The sequence below is a fragment of the Solanum lycopersicum genome, chromosome 8 (genome assembly GCF_036512215.1).
Source record: "Solanum lycopersicum chromosome 8, SLM_r2.1".
Taxonomy (NCBI): Eukaryota; Viridiplantae; Streptophyta; class Magnoliopsida; order Solanales; family Solanaceae; genus Solanum; species Solanum lycopersicum.
In genome coordinates, this window is record NC_090807.1 from 54665266 (window position 1) to 54665893 (window position 628).

The 628-nt window shown below is 32.0% G+C and overlaps 1 protein-coding gene across 1 annotated transcript; it reads right to left on the bottom strand.

Annotated features, from left to right (window-relative positions):
- On the bottom strand, nt 1–628 carry LOC138338046 (uncharacterized). The gene is made up of 2 exons (XM_069288509.1): nt 298–628; nt 1–197 (listed from the first exon to the last, which is right to left on the bottom strand). The coding sequence occupies exons 1-2, from the start codon at nt 626–628 to the stop codon at nt 1–3; spliced, it is 528 nt and encodes a 175-aa protein (XP_069144610.1).

Here is a 628-nt window from a genome sequence, read left to right on the forward strand (position 1 = left end):
TCATAAATCTTCAACATGGTTGTCGGTGTGTACAAAATTCGAACAGAACTCATCTGGTCCTAAACTCTTGAACTTCACAATAACCCAAGCATGTTCACATGGTATTTCTTTATACTGAAAGCTTCCACAAGTACACTTTTTCTTCTGAAGACAAACTATATAATTTCTACCTTTATTATTGACATTTTGAGCATATTCTGTTGATGGAAAAACATGAAATATACAAAAATAAATCAAAACAGATTATTATGTACAAATTTATACAAATATAAAGATATCATACCATCATTCGTGTACTCATTGCTTCATTGATTTTGAGTGTCTCCTGAAATTTTCCAATCAAGGGAGTAAATGTTAATGATGCCTCATTTTTGTTATCATAATTCCATCTGCCGAACATGAGCCTAACTTCCTTTATAAAATCATAAATTGACAATTCTCTTGCTGAAACTAATGCCACATTTATACTTTCTGCGATATTCAATGTCATTGACAGATCACGATGAACCAGTGCATGCATCCTAGACCATTTATCATATCCAACCAGCTTCAAGTATTCCTTTACTCGTATATCTACTTTCTCTACTATTTTCATTAGTCTATCAAACTGATTACATGTCTTAGCCAT

Coding starts and splice junctions, on each gene's coding strand:
- LOC138338046 (XM_069288509.1), bottom strand. CDS start 628: ATGGCTAAGACATGTAATCAGTTTGATAGACTAATGAAAATAGTAGAG. Junction 198..297: donor CAAAATCAATGAAGCAATGA/GTACACGAATGA, acceptor TTCCATCAACAG/AATATGCTCAAAATGTCAAT.